Source organism: Cynara cardunculus (assembly GCF_001531365.2).
Source record: "Cynara cardunculus var. scolymus isolate 2C chromosome LG 3, CcrdV1, whole genome shotgun sequence".
In the NCBI taxonomy this organism is placed as follows: Eukaryota; Viridiplantae; Streptophyta; class Magnoliopsida; order Asterales; family Asteraceae; genus Cynara; species Cynara cardunculus.
In genome coordinates, this window is record NC_037530.1 from 35,012,386 (window position 1) to 35,023,668 (window position 11,283).

Consider the following 11,283-nt stretch of genomic DNA (forward strand, 5'->3'; position numbering starts at 1 on the left):
ATATATATATATATATATATCTTTCAAATCATGTATCTAGACAAAATCCTTGTTGTTAACGAAATCTTCCGAAACTGTCACATGGATGATACCCATGAATCATGATTATCGGTGCGTATCCTTTTTCAGCCATATTTATAGCAAAGTTGTCGCATAAAAAAGGGGAATTTCCTCAAGTCACTTCACCGAGCTTGGATTTGAAGCCAAGGAACCCCAAAGTTGACCATCTTGCCATCCCTTTTTTGGTTTCAAAAGGAAAAAAAGAAAACCCAACCGTTCTTCGCATAAAAAAAAAAAAAAAACCCCTGCAAGAATGCCTTCTTTTGATCTCAAACAACTTCACGAAAACCTATCTACTCACTCTACACCTTGGCAACGATCCTTTCAATTCTGGGCTAGGGCTGCTGATATCTACACTGGTTATAAGGTGGGCCCAATTACCAAAATACCCAAATCTTCTTGCCTCAGGTTATTGAGTTTTGTTCCTGATTTTGGGTCTTTGTGTGTGTGTTGTTAGGTGTTTCAAGTTAGGGTTAGTTTTGAGAAAGATGTGCAGAAGGCAGAGGAAATGTGGGAGAGACACCATGAACATGCTGCTGATAAAATTTATTCCATGTGTTATGATATGGGTGGGTTCTTTCTCAAGGTTAGTTTAATTTCAAGTATTCTCAAATGGGTATGATTCTTTATACCTTCTTGTAAAAGATTTTGATTCTCTGTTCTTTTTTTTCTCCTTCAAAAAGTTCATGTTTTCTTTAATGGGTGTTGATCTTTATCCATTTATGGGCCATAAAGATTTAAATGAATATGGGGTTTTCTAAAGTTGGGTCCATCTTTATGCCATTTTATGGACCATAAAGGTTCAAATCAATATGGGGTATTCTAAAATTGGGTTGTATGATGAATTGGATGGATGGAGTGGAGTTGGTTGTAGGATTATGGTTTTGTTTTCAAGAAATTTCAAATTTTCTTTAATGGGTGTTTATCTTTATGCCATTTTATGAACCATAAAGGTTATCAATATGGGGTTCTCTAGAAATTTGGGTTGTATGATGAATTGGGTGGGTGGAGTGAAGCTAGTTGTAGGATTATGGTTTTGCATTGAAAATCTTCAAATTTTCTTTAAAGGGTGTAAATCTTTATGCCATTTTATGGACCATAAAGATGTAAACCAAAATGGGGATTTCTGAACTTGGGTGGATTGGAGATGGTTGTGGGATTATGATTTTGTTGTACTGTTAAAGGTTGAGAGTCCTTATTCGAAATGGGGATTCATTTAGGTTGCTCAAGTCGTTGGGAAGCCGGACTTGGCCCCAGCTGCATGGGTGAGGAAGTTGGTAACTCTATGTGATCATGCACCTGAAACCCCATCTAATGTTGTGCGGCTTGTTCTCGAGAAGGAGTTGGGTAAAACGGTTGATGAAATGTTTGAAAGATTCGAATGGGATCCTATCGGCTCTGCTTCAATTGCACAGGTTCATCACTTGAATACAACTCAAAACATAATCCCTTATTCAGCAGTTTAGAAATTAATGCCCAAAAGTTTGGCAACTCTAATGTTGATTAGTGTAGTCAAAAAATGTTGCTAAGCTGTGTTTGGCAAACTAGCTTATAAGTTAGTTGTTGGGTGAAAAAGCTAGGCGTTGGCTGATAAACTAGTCATGTTTGGTAAAAACTAGTTGATAAAGTTAGATGACGATGTAAAATGACCTAAAAAGCTAGGGCTTGTGGTCATTTATGTAAAATAAAAGGGCCATATTTGAAAAAAAAAGTATAAAAATAGTCCCTGAAGCTTGTTGAAGCACTACTTGAAGCTAGCTTTTCAAAAAGCTAGCTTACAGCTTACCAAACGGGATTTTTTCAATAAGCTCAAAAAATAAGCTAGCTTATAGTTGCCAAACGTGGCGTGAACCCGAATTTGGCCTTTTTATAAGCAAAGCATTAGATTCTCCTCACATATGTTACATATGCCATATAGGTTCATCGAGCTAGGCTGAAAGGTGATAAGAAAGATGTCGTTGTGAAGGTATGTGCACGTTAATGGTGGATTTGCAGCCTCGTTTTTGTTAGACATTCTAAGTATTATCTACTCTATAGGTACAACATCCCGGTGTTCAAGATTTGATGATGACAGATCTTCGGAATTTACAAACTTTTGCATTATGCTTACAAAAGACGGATCTCAAGTTTGATCTGTTCTCCGTATGCAAAGAAATGGAAAAACAGGTGAACACTAATTCTGCTCGGGTATGGGGTTTATGAAAATAGTTGCGTTTTGTACGGTATTTTGAGCTTTAAATCTTTGTAATCCCTTTTGAATTGAAGCATCATCATGAGTATTAGACTTTTGAAACGTAAAAACTGAACCAAAGTAACCTCGTCGATCCCATGTAGGATGTATGCAGATTTTACTATTTTGCCCTTTGAAACAGTTGTTGTTTTGGATATATGGATAATGATGTTATGCTCATTGGTGCCATTCAAGATAGGGTATGAATTCGATTTTAAGAGAGAAGCCGATGCTATGGAAAGAATTAGAAGTTTTCTAAGCGAAAACAATAGAAAGACGGTTGTTAAAGTGCCACGGGTGATCCGGGGTGTGGTCACGAGGTGAGTATGTACCCTTTTCTTGTTATAAAACGATGAACAAGAAATATTACTCTTTAAAGCATTTTTGTGAATCAAGACGCTCATCCGTCCCAAAGTAAGTGTCCATGTTTCTTTTTTAGTTTGTTCCAATTCTACCCTTTATTTTGACATGGAGAAATTCATTACTCCCGCTATTATGAAGGGTAAAATTGTTATTTAGTTAATTAGAAAGTGTAGTAATTAAATTTCTTTCAAAATGTGTGTGTTTTTCGTTAGTACATTTATTTTGGACAGAGGGAGTGTTTCATAAATCAATTATAACAAAGCCAGTATATCATACTCAAAAGCAAGGCTTGGGAACCACAAGGGTGGTGCCTGATTGGTTTGAGCTTGGCTCCAAAGGTCAAAAGTACCAGGAGGTCTCAGGTTCAAATCCAAGGAGGAATAAAAATCCTCTTGTGGCCACGGAGGTTCAAATGCGGTGACTCCGGGCTATCTGCAAAGCAGGTGGTCACCCTGGGATTAGTCAGCTCGCATAGCGGGTTGGATATCCAGGTTAATAAAAAAAAAACAAGGCTTGAGAGGGGTAGGATGTACGCATACTTTTGGGGTAGAACGGATGTTTCCGCATATATAGAATCAATCATGTTAATTACATATTTTGTATTAATCCACCATTTTCTTGTTCTAATTCGAGTAGGAGGGTCTTGGTGATGGAATATATCGATGGAATCCCGATCTTGAACCTCAAAGATGAAATTATGAAAAGAGGAATAGATCCCGATGGTAAGATCGCAGCAGCAGCAAAGCAGTAAGCTCCATAGACCCCGAGAGTATGAAACTTTTGTTTGTCGAATTTCTTATACTCGAACAACTTCCCCTTGCTCCATGTTTCAGTTTCATGCTTCAAATTCGAAAGCTTTTTCGTTTTCTTAACGTTTAAGACAAAGTAGGCGTCCGTTTCGGATGCTTGAGGGTGCGATTCTTTAGGAATCCCGCTGGTGTAGCGTTGTATTTCTTATTGCAACGTTGCTTTCGACAGTTATAAAGATGTAACTCTAAATAACACTCGTCGTTAAATGCAGGAACATCCTAAAAAGTTTGACTCTTGCGTATGGACAAATGATACTCAAGAGTGGTTTTTTTCACGCAGATCCCCACCCCGGAAATATTCTCATTTGTAAAGGCTCGGAGGTATGTAACACGGCAAAAGTTGCGTATTTCGCTCCATGTCTCGAAAACGGCCTTGTTTCCTTTCTGGGACGACCCGAGAAAATTGCAACATTTCTTTTTTTGGCAAGTATTTGAATCCATATCTACTTGTTTGGTTTTTTGCTTAGGTTGCATTGCTTGACTACGGACAAGTCAAAGAACTTCCTAACCCGTTGAGGCTTGGTTACGCTAACTTGATTCTTGCTATTGCCGATAATGATCACATGCGGGTATCCGAGGGCTTTAGGTTAAAATTGTACTTTGCAGAACTTCTTGTGTATTTACTAGCCTTCTGTGCGGATAATAAGGGTGTTCTTACGTTCAATAACTAGATTTCCATACTCGTGAACTACTAGAGGCGTGTTAATGGGGTAGTTAACACGGGTTTTAATGCACCTCCATCGGAGGCTAAATGGGCAACGATGTCCTACAGTATCGAGTTCTGGGCAAAGATATCCCACGTGGTAGATCTTGGCTCTGATACCATGTTAGAATTTGTTGGAACCCCATTAGATTACTCTTCAAAAACGCCCTTTAGGAGAGGAGGGTTTCAACATATATTTGAAGAGAAAGTGTCCAAGTCTGGATGATGCGAGATTCTAACAAGAATAACAAATCTAAATATACGTGCAAAAGATACGAGGTGCTTTGTCATCATCTAATACTAGATTTTTATGTTCGGAAATACCAGGGAGCTCGGAATAGATACCGTGAACCTATGCGAGAATGAACGGGCAGAATTGTTTAACCTGGCACAAGTTATGTTCGACACAAAGCTGCCGCCCGGAGTCAAGATGTTGCAGCCGTATGCAGAGGATGCTACGTTAAAGAAGATTGCTGTTCAGGTCTGTGTTCGTATATCGGAATTATTGTCGTCTGAGTTTCATGAAATTGGCTGATTAGAGCACCTTCTACGGTTTCTCCTTAATTTCTCCAAAATGGAAATAAAAATAGGATAAAAACTATGAAATATTCATTTTCTCCATTTTAGACAATATATTGGAGATGCTCTTTAGTTTATCTTCATCATGTTATAGCTTTCGGGTTTTGCATTTGGAAGTTAACGATAATCGTTGTGAATTTAGTCCTTCCCAGAGGAGCTGTTTTCCGTTCTACGCACAGTGCACTTGTTGAGAGGACTTAGCGTCGGTCTTGGACTCAACTACTCGTGTGCCGAGGAGTGGCGACCCATAGCCGAGGAAGCTCTGTATCTTTCCGGCAGACTAAGAGGTTTGCTCTATACAAATCTTTAATGATTATTTTGAATACATAATATTTATATACAACAAATACACATGCAACACGCCTCACCGAGTTTGAACCCCTGATCTCCAAATGGTTAACGTCTCTTCTGCTATTTCAGCCGAGGATCTGAAGTCCAAAAACCGTCGGAAATGGAGGTTTTTCAGAAGATGATCGATCATCGGACCACTGTAGTTACAGATCATTCGGTTTCTATTAAGTTTGATAAATTATCCATTTGTTAGAATCATTCAGTCATAGGGGCTGTTTGGCAATTGCTGAATAATTTGGTGCAGAATGATTAAGTGGTCAGAATGATTAAGAGGCTCTCATGATATAGTGCAAAATGAAATATAATTGTTTGGTAATTGTGTACAATGAAATTAGGGCTCTTAATGGTTAAGGGAGATCCAGGATACAAAATCATTCAGAGGGTTTTAGAACAATTAAGAGATAAACATTTTTTTTTGCCAAACAAGATTCACCTCTTAACGATTCAATGGAACTATTAAGATGTAAATAAACAACTCCATAGTTTTTTTAAGGCGAGAACTGCACAGTTGCAGGTCTTGCAGCAGGCCAACCGGTCATCATGGTTTTATGGGAGAAAAATTACGTTTTTGAAGAGTGACACCATATAGTTTTTGAAACTGAAATATTAATACAAGATTTTTATAGCTAAGATGGTAAGTAAATGCTTATGCCTTTGTACAAAGTCTCTTAAATGTAAAGATAAGGACCAACCGATGAATTTATACTAATATTGTGAAAAAATAAATTAGACATTTTTTATAGTCAAATTATGCCACCACTTAGATTTTTTTTCTAGCCCGCCTCTGGTCCATCCTATAGGAACGTTAACCGGTCTCGATCCATTCTCCATAAGCGATAGCTGGTCTCGGTCCCATCCTCTAGAAGCATTGGCCGATCCAGTGTAACCGTTATAACCGGTATTCAAAAGAAAATATTAGGTTTGATCATGAACTGGTTAATTTATCTTGTCTATTTTTTTAGTAGTAATTATTTTTGGTGTATTAATATTAAAAGTTATGATTTTAACATTGTTATTAATAATTTTTCTTCGATCATATAATAACTTTTCGTTATGTGGTTTGCAATTTATTGTTGTTTACATCCTTTAGATTAACTTCATCAACAATGTACCGTTAAGTATAAGTGATAAAAACAACAATGAATGTAAACCACATGGACCAAAAAATCAATGACTTTATAAACCATAGGGATGAAAACCATAATTTCAAAAGAATAAGGACGAAATAAGCAATTTTTAGCAAATCATATGGATTAAAAATGTACTTCACTCAAAGAATTGGACATGAAGTACAACTATAGGTAAAAGTTGAGGGACTAAACTTGTAGTTTACTAAAAAATAAAAAGGAAAGGGGGCAACGCAAATAGCCCTAGTTAAGCCGATACAACCTTTCCCGCTTACAAATTTCTAATCCGATAATCGGAAAAACATTTACCGCCAATTTCTCTCTCTATCTCTTTCATCTGCTCGGCTGTGAAGCTTTCACACACACGTGAAGTGTGAGAGGGAGGATGTTGGGGAGGGTAAGGGCATGCTCCTTGAGCTCTCTGGAAGTGCTAGAAATGGAGAGGACTCCGAAGCTTCTCAAAGACGATTCTCTCTCAATCTATGGTACTCTCTTCTTCATCTTCTTACGTATCTCTTAGATCTTGTCTTGTGCTTCTTTGTGATTTCGTAATCGTAATTCAAGACCTTATGTTTTGTTATTTTTGAGTCTTGATTTGAAAATTTAGGAATCGGAAGAGGGTTAGATTCTGTGGAATGATCGAGATTTTTTTGTTTGTTACTTAGTTATCCAATCGGATTGCACTTCATGTAAATTAGCATCTGGAAACACAAGCAGATCGAGGTTGATTTTGAATCTGTATGTAACACGAATCATGCAAGTAAATTAACATCCGGAACTTACTTCATAGGGTTTCTGAATGGAATCCATGATTATGTCATACTGCTATTACTGGAAAGAAATGCTCAAGAATCGTTAACTTGTTCAAAGGAAATTGATAACAATGTTCTGAATTGGTGCTTGTATGATATGATTAGTTTGAAATTCTTATTTTTGATTATAATGCTTTAAAATGGTACTTGTATGGCTAGTTCTGAATTAATGCCATTTTCTGTTATGCAGAGAAGACACTGTTGAAGCTACAACAAGGTTCTAAGCGAAATCTAAGTTTAATTCCTGAGGAATCTATGAAGACAGATGATACAAGTCCATCAATGGCTACTAATGAAGCTGCATTGGTGGCAGTAAATGGTTCTGATTATGGTTCCACAGACTCTTCTGATAACCAATCCATGATCATCGCAAAAGAGGAACCTCGTGGGAATTTATCGGTTGTTTACTTGTTTTCTAGATACAAGACGTCTCGAAATGACAATATAAGCTCATCTGATGACAGTGCAATGACAATGGCAATGGCAATGGAGGATGATTACTCTTCTACAAATACATCGCCAGGACTTCAACAGGAATGTATAATTGATTCACTATCTCCTAATTGAATATAAATCTGAATTTGAGCTTATGATACAAAGACTGTCTTATTGTTATTTATTTGTAATCCTATTGTTGTTCAATTCAAAGCAAATGCCAATCTTTTAGGGTGCATTTGGTATACATATATGATTGGATGCATGAGACTGTAGGAGGCCGGTATAAGAATTATTGAGATTTTAAGGTTTTAATTTGACATGGATTACCTATCTTGATATGATATAAAAAATGCATTGTTTGGTAATGATTTAAGTGGTCAAAATGATTAAAAGACTCTTATAATATAGTGCAAAATGAACTATAATTGTTTGGTAATTATTCAGAATGAAATTAGAGTGCTGAATGGTTATGGGATACATAAGATAGAAAACCATTCAGATGGTTTTAGAACCATTAAAAGGTACTTTTTTTTTGCCAAACAATAATCACTTTTTACCGATTCAAAGGTTGCCTCTTAATGGAACCATTAAGAGATAAACAAACAACCCCTTAATCTATCTTAGGGGTTGTTTGGTTGGTTTTTCGTTAAGTCTTAAAAGAATAAAGTTCTCTGTATAGATTAATTGGTCCATATAGATTGATAAAAAGCTTTTGTTTGAGTTTTTTTTCTTAGATGGAAGGAACATGTTTTTTAATCGGAAGGAACAGTTTAGAAAAAAACTTGGTTTTATGCATAAGACTCCTATCCAGAAGCTTTTTGAATAAACCACTTCTTATATTGTTAAGTGATTATCATTCAACCACTTTCTATAGCTGACCAAATAAGATGTGAGTACCATTAAGCTCATTAAGTTGCTAACAAGCAGACCCTTAGCCTGATGAGATGTCAAACGTAGATCAATAGGTTTTTGTATCGTCATATCTTATCCTATCCCACATATCGAAGGCATCCTTACTACATGCAAATGCCTTAAAAAAATTCCTATTGTCTTGCCATTTAGTAACCAGTTTCGGACAAACATAACATAACCCTGAACTCCATTTATGTGGGGATTCACCGGGTTTGTTTGGTTTAACTTTAATGAACGTAATTGCACCGCTAAAAAACTGTTGAAATTAACCGTCACAATCCCCATCTCATACAATAATAAGCCGCAAGAGAACTTTATAACTGAATGGCTTCATCAATAAATTACTTCTCAATGATGCATCACTCTATCAGCCATGGAGCTTGAACCGGAGTCCATTCAGTTAATTCACCTTCTTTGAACCATAGAGCTGTCACGAAAATAAACACGGATATAAGATGCTCATTTTTACAACATAAACTATGCACACGGTTATTTTTCAGACATACGAAACCCACAGCATAGATTTGGGTTCGTAATCATACGCCTGAAAAACACATAAAACAGTGATCTTTACCTATTTCACGTTTCCCGTTTTCAGGGCTGTCGCTCCCGTGAACCACATTCCTGTTCAAACAACCATCATAATACAGATTTAGTTCAAATGGTCATTGGTCCGTCTGTATCTGGGTTAGTGGTCAAGCCTAGCCTTGTTGGAGTTCAAGGGTTCGAGCCTCACTAAAGATGATATGTGTGCATGAGTATTTGCTTTATATATACTTCAAAAGAAAAGAAGAGAATCAACAGAAGGAAGTCGAATTCCTCAATTCATAGATTGAACGCATAAAAAGAGGCCAAGTCTAACCTTCCGGTTTGAACAGCAAGATCCCCTCTAATCGTGCCAGGTTCAGCTTGAAGTGGATTTGTTGCTCCGATTAACTTACGTGCCGAAGCAACGACACCGACTCCCTCCCACGCCTTAACCAAAACGATTGTTGGTAAGATTTTATTCGAACTTAATACGGTAATGAACTTCTTATGGACAAAAAACGTATGCAAAAGTACCAAGAAACATACCATACAAACAACAGGACCAGATGTAATGTAGCTAATCAGTTTGGGGAAGAAAGGTTTGGAGCTCAGATCCTTATAGTGCTCCTAGAAAACCAATTGCACAAGAAAAAGGATGGAACATTCTATCAATTTCGATCAACCGCAATCAGATATAGATGCAATAGAAAAAAAATGAAAATACACAAGGCTAAACCGATCTAGATGTCTTATTTTACTCCAAAACACCAATTTATAAAATCATCATGACCTTTTTTAACCATAGGCGTCCGGGTCAACTTATGCAAACCTCAATTAATCCCATGGACCCCTAATTATAAACCTTCCAATGACCTGATGAGGCTTGAATTGGTGCCTTTGAGGAGCAAAACCAAGATCTTACCAGTTGAAGTATGTAAGATTGCTACATATCCAACACAAACCTTTTTAAATCTAAAAATTCAAAGAATTCGTGCGGGTTTGGAGTTGGAAATTAGCCCCTTTTGGTCCATTCTGAAAGCTTCCGGATTCTCAGCCTAAAAATCAGGAGGTACCATTGCATAATTTGTATGTAGATCGCTTAATTATGGAATAATCACTCGATCATACATTGGAGATGATCATTTGTAATTTGATGTGTACATTATATATAGATTCAGATACAACCTCTCTATATTATTCAGGTTGGAGATAAAGTCCACATACATCTTACCGTCCCTATACTGTACTCCGTTTAAGATTCACTACGTTCATTTGGTTCGGTTATATAGATTCGAATACACACGACTCGATAAGGGATCAATTCCGTAATCTTTCACACTATACCATCTTCTACTGTGAATATGAACAGAATAACCCAAATTCTCAAAATTGGTGGATAGAAAACAAACCTCTGCCAATTCTTTGGGGCACTCGAAAAGCTTCAAACCTTTCAATTTGAATCCCTTCTTCTCAAACCTAGAAATTATCTCTCCTACCTGTAATAATCCAAACTCGTAATATCAACTTCCAGAACAATAAATCGGCACAATTGATTAACGATTGTTACAATTAAGATGAATATGAATTAAAATTGGGAACTTACAAGCCCTCGTTGAACACCATCAGGCTTAATCATAATGTAGGATTCCTCCACTTCCTGGAATAATTAATAGCAAAGTAATAGGGGTCAAATTGAATCTTCTAGGGTTTCAATACCAGTGATTTTATTGAAACAAGATCAGAAACGGAGATACAGCGGGTGAATGAATACTAACCATGGAAGCCACCAAGTGAGGAAGAAAGATGTGAGTTTTCTGAGGGTTTTTCTTCTTCTTCTCGGTTGCATGAATACGAGATGACAGTGAATTCGAAAAGAGATGAGACGGCGATTGAAATGCGGCTAAATGGCGGAGACTGGTGGCGGACGCGGCGGTTGCGGGTAAGGATAAGCTGATACTGGTACCGATTGAAGATGATAATCGGATTGAAGATAGCGATGGGGAGACACATGGGGACCTTCCTAATGCCATCACGCTCTCCATTTCTCTATCTTCCTTTCTTCCCCCCTTCTACTTCAGTTGACAGTGAAATACTTCATCTGTTGTATATTTCTTCCATTGGTTTTCAATCCCAGTAAATTACAAAAATGGTCCCTCAACTATTTCTCGAAATGCATTTTTCTAATGATAAAAAATGGATTGTTTATCTATATTATCTTATAAACCAGATTTATCAAAAGTTTTAAAAACAATTTTTAATATACAAAATATTATACATTTATGTACAAAGTCTTAAAAATAACTCATAATGCATTAATTATTACTACTTTATGCATTCAGTTTTAAAATATCTTAATCTACAATTAAAATAA

General features: G+C 36.8%; 3 protein-coding genes across 4 annotated transcripts; 2 read left to right on the plus strand and 1 right to left on the minus strand.

Moving 5' to 3' along the window:
• Window positions 1–137: 137 nt before the first annotated feature.
• On the plus strand, window positions 138–5,357 carry LOC112509652 (uncharacterized aarF domain-containing protein kinase 1-like). Of its 2 annotated transcripts, XM_025114725.1 has the most exons (12): window positions 138–427; window positions 518–646; window positions 1,281–1,475; window positions 1,979–2,026; window positions 2,098–2,226; window positions 2,486–2,610; window positions 3,290–3,400; window positions 3,675–3,783; window positions 3,930–4,048; window positions 4,493–4,646; window positions 4,887–5,031; window positions 5,165–5,357. In XM_025114725.1, the coding sequence occupies exons 1-12, from the start codon at window positions 314–316 to the stop codon at window positions 5,215–5,217; spliced, it is 1,431 nt and encodes a 476-aa protein (XP_024970493.1). In that variant the 5' UTR covers window positions 138–313; the 3' UTR covers window positions 5,218–5,357. The 2 variants fall into 2 exon arrangements, with proteins under 2 accessions (XP_024970493.1, XP_024970494.1); XM_025114726.1 differs by lacking the exons at window positions 4,887–5,031; window positions 5,165–5,357 and having other exon boundaries at window positions 3,930–4,031; window positions 4,493–4,628.
• A 1,137-nt stretch (window positions 5,358–6,494) lies between these two features.
• Window positions 6,495–7,785, plus strand: LOC112510090. The gene is made up of 2 exons (XM_025115379.1): window positions 6,495–6,707; window positions 7,225–7,785. Exons 1-2 carry the CDS (start codon window positions 6,608–6,610, stop codon window positions 7,599–7,601), a joined length of 477 nt encoding a protein of 158 aa, XP_024971147.1. The 5' UTR covers window positions 6,495–6,607; the 3' UTR covers window positions 7,602–7,785.
• Window positions 7,786–8,503: 718 nt separating this feature from the next.
• Window positions 8,504–11,019, minus strand: LOC112508887 (nucleoside diphosphate kinase 2, chloroplastic). Its single transcript, XM_025113713.1, has 7 exons — window positions 10,688–11,019; window positions 10,516–10,569; window positions 10,322–10,408; window positions 9,459–9,539; window positions 9,247–9,359; window positions 8,959–9,008; window positions 8,504–8,811 (listed from the first exon to the last, which is right to left on the minus strand). The coding sequence occupies exons 1-7, from the start codon at window positions 10,952–10,954 to the stop codon at window positions 8,744–8,746; spliced, it is 720 nt and encodes a 239-aa protein (XP_024969481.1). The 5' UTR covers window positions 10,955–11,019; the 3' UTR covers window positions 8,504–8,743.
• Between the last annotated feature and the right edge of the window lie 264 nt (window positions 11,020–11,283).

What these genes read in the sequence shown, in the direction of transcription:
- LOC112509652 (XM_025114725.1), top strand. Translation starts at nt 314, where the DNA reads ATGCCTTCTTTTGATCTCAAACAACTTCACGAAAACCTATCTACTCAC. An exon ending in GCTCTGCTTCAATTGCACAG is followed by an intron (nt 1,476 to 1,978) that starts GTTCATCACTTG and finishes TATGCCATATAG; the next exon opens with GTTCATCGAGCTAGGCTGAA. An exon ending in ATCGCAGCAGCAGCAAAGCA is followed by an intron (nt 3,401 to 3,674) that starts GTAAGCTCCATA and finishes CGTTAAATGCAG; the next exon opens with GAACATCCTAAAAAGTTTGA.
- LOC112510090 (XM_025115379.1), top strand. Translation starts at nt 6,608, where the DNA reads ATGTTGGGGAGGGTAAGGGCATGCTCCTTGAGCTCTCTGGAAGTGCTA. An exon ending in CGATTCTCTCTCAATCTATG is followed by an intron (nt 6,708 to 7,224) that starts GTACTCTCTTCT and finishes TCTGTTATGCAG; the next exon opens with AGAAGACACTGTTGAAGCTA.
- LOC112508887 (XM_025113713.1), bottom strand. Translation starts at nt 10,954, where the DNA reads ATGGAGAGCGTGATGGCATTAGGAAGGTCCCCATGTGTCTCCCCATCG. An exon ending in ATGGTGTTCAACGAGGGCTT is followed by an intron (nt 10,409 to 10,515) that starts GTAAGTTCCCAA and finishes GGATTATTACAG; the next exon opens with GTAGGAGAGATAATTTCTAG. An exon ending in CTTGCTGTTCAAACCGGAAG is followed by an intron (nt 9,009 to 9,246) that starts GTTAGACTTGGC and finishes TTGTTTGAACAG; the next exon opens with GAATGTGGTTCACGGGAGCG.